The 2,226-nt window shown below is 53.5% G+C and overlaps 1 protein-coding gene across 1 annotated transcript in view; it reads left to right on the forward strand.

Moving 5' to 3' along the window:
• GUITHDRAFT_122956 (hypothetical protein) overlaps positions 1–1,930 on the forward strand; it is a gene marked incomplete at both ends in the record, with an annotated part of 3,681 nt that extends 1,751 nt beyond the window's left edge. Inside the window, 2 exons of the mRNA XM_005817753.1 lie at positions 22–1,825; positions 1,874–1,930. Coding sequence (XP_005817810.1) covers positions 22–1,825; positions 1,874–1,930 — 1,861 coding nt within the window. The remainder of the gene's footprint in view (positions 1–21; positions 1,826–1,873) is intronic.
• Between the last annotated feature and the right edge of the window lie 296 nt (positions 1,931–2,226).

Here is a 2,226-nt window from a genome sequence, read left to right on the forward strand (position 1 = left end):
TCGCTTCAAGCTGATGGTCAGGCGACAAGGGAGCAACTCTCAGCAATGATCAACTATCAATCGAGGTACACAACGAAGAGTCCATAATTACCCTGGTACCAAGCCAAGGGCCAGATCGCGGAGGGACGGTAGTGCGGTTGTACGGAGCTGCGGAGTTCGACGAGAGAACTCGCATCGTATTTGGCCTGGAGGAGTGCAGGATAATAGATGTCCAGGATCAAGAGCTGTCGTGCCTGTCGCCAGGTCATTTCCTTCCTGGAAATGCGTCTTCAGCTCGAATCAAGGTGACGGCATACTCTTTGGGTATCATGATAGGCTCCAGGACATTCGAATACCAGAGAGAGGCACAGGTGATCGATATCAACCCCTCATCTGGAGACTTGAGAGGAGGGACCTGGATACAAGTCATTGGTGCACACTTCAACATGCATACAAGCCTGTCTTGCCGTTTCTCGGCATGGGGAGTATCGGAGCGTGTCACATACGCTTCTCAAGGTCGAGCTCGATGGGAAACCTCGTCGTCGTTGCAATGCTCGACTCCGGCATGGCCTAAAGTAGGCCTCGTCACTGTTGACATTAGCAACAACGGAGTGGACTACTCAGTGCAGAGCAGGGAGTTCTTGTACGAGCAAACGCCGACAGTCGTGAACGCCATTGCTACTCGAGCGTTGACGAGCAAAATCGGTGTGGCCAGCTTCCTTGTACATGGGCTGCACTTCTCAAAGTCGCGGCACCTTCGATGCGCTGGAAGCACAGCAGCGGCTGAGTTTCTGACATCGTCTGCACTGCTCTGTGCGATCCCACTCAAGCAGGAGGGATACACTGCCATCGAAGTCACCAACAATGGCCAAGACTACAGCGCCGACGGCTTTGTGTACGATTGGAGCACAGCAGACTCTGATTTCGAAGGCGGGATGATGCTCACTCCTAGCCATTGGCCAAGCGACGGAGGCACTGTTGTGCAGGTCATGAACCTAAGGGTAGAGAGTACACAAGACGACAGCGTGACATGCAGCTTTGATGGGAGCGACACGCCAGGGACAGTGGTGGGGACGAGCCAAGTGAAGTGTGTCAGTCCAACTTTGAGGAAGATGCCGGTAGATAGGTTGATAGGGGAGCTCGGGCATCGCGTCCTGGTGGAGGTGAGGTGGGAGAGCAGGAACAAAACAAGAGTCGCAAGATCTTATTATGCATACCATACACGATTGCAAGTTCACGGAATCTCACCAAGCTGCGGTCCAACGACAGGCTCAACCCAAGTCGCCGTCACAGGGTCCGGCTTCCTCGAGGTAGCCAGCCTCACCTGCCGCTTCGGCGCGAGTGTAGGAGATGGTAGCCCAAGCTCCGGCGGTCTGGGCAGCTGGAGGGAGGTACCGGGGAAGTGGCGGTCGTCTACGCTTGTGGGCTGCTCAGCACCCGCAGCATCCGGAGAGCAGACGATGCAGGTCCAGCTCAGCAACAACGGGGTCGACTTCTCCTCCGCGAGCGCGACCTACACGTACGAGCGAGCCCCTACCGTCACATCGCTGAGCCTCCTTGCCCTTGACGGGAGCTCTGGTCAGGTCGAGCAGGACCACGGACGCACGGTGCGGGTGATCGGGAAGCACTTTGTCGCAAGCCCGCAGCTGAGGTGCAGCCTGCCGGGGGTCGCCAGATACATCTCTTCTTCCATTGTTCTGTGCCACATCTCTTCTATTTCCGTCAAGAATGTCACTGTGGAAATCGCCAACGATGGCGTGTCGTTCTCGGATAGTAGCTTGTTCGTGTCGCTCACAAGTGCTGAGCCTGAGCTTTGTGAACTGGTTACGCTGACTCCTTCCAAAGGGTCTCTCGATAATGGCGATATTGTTCATGTTTTTATTCACTTGAATAGATCGCATTTCGGACAATCATTCACGTCCAAAATCCTCTTCATGAATGTGCCCATGCGGTGCCAGCTTGATGAGCAAGTATTACAATTTTCCTGCGAGTTTCCGCTATTGCACCGTTCTCCAACAATACCTGCAAAATCGTATTCTTTTGCCGACAGGCAATCTTCACATATTCTTGTTGAGATTGAAGCAAATCATCTTAGTCTCCAGTGTGTCAAACAATTCATATACGAACCCAAGCCCAGCATTCATTCAGTGGCTCCATCCAGAGTGAGCACAAGTCAGAGGACTGTTTTAGATATCCTAGGATCTGGTTTTACAGATGCACAAGATCTCATGTGTTCTGTTGCGAGTC

The sequence above is a fragment of the Guillardia theta genome (assembly GCF_000315625.1).
Source record: "Guillardia theta CCMP2712 unplaced genomic scaffold GUITHscaffold_595, whole genome shotgun sequence".
Lineage (NCBI taxonomy): Eukaryota > Cryptophyceae > Pyrenomonadales > Geminigeraceae > Guillardia > Guillardia theta.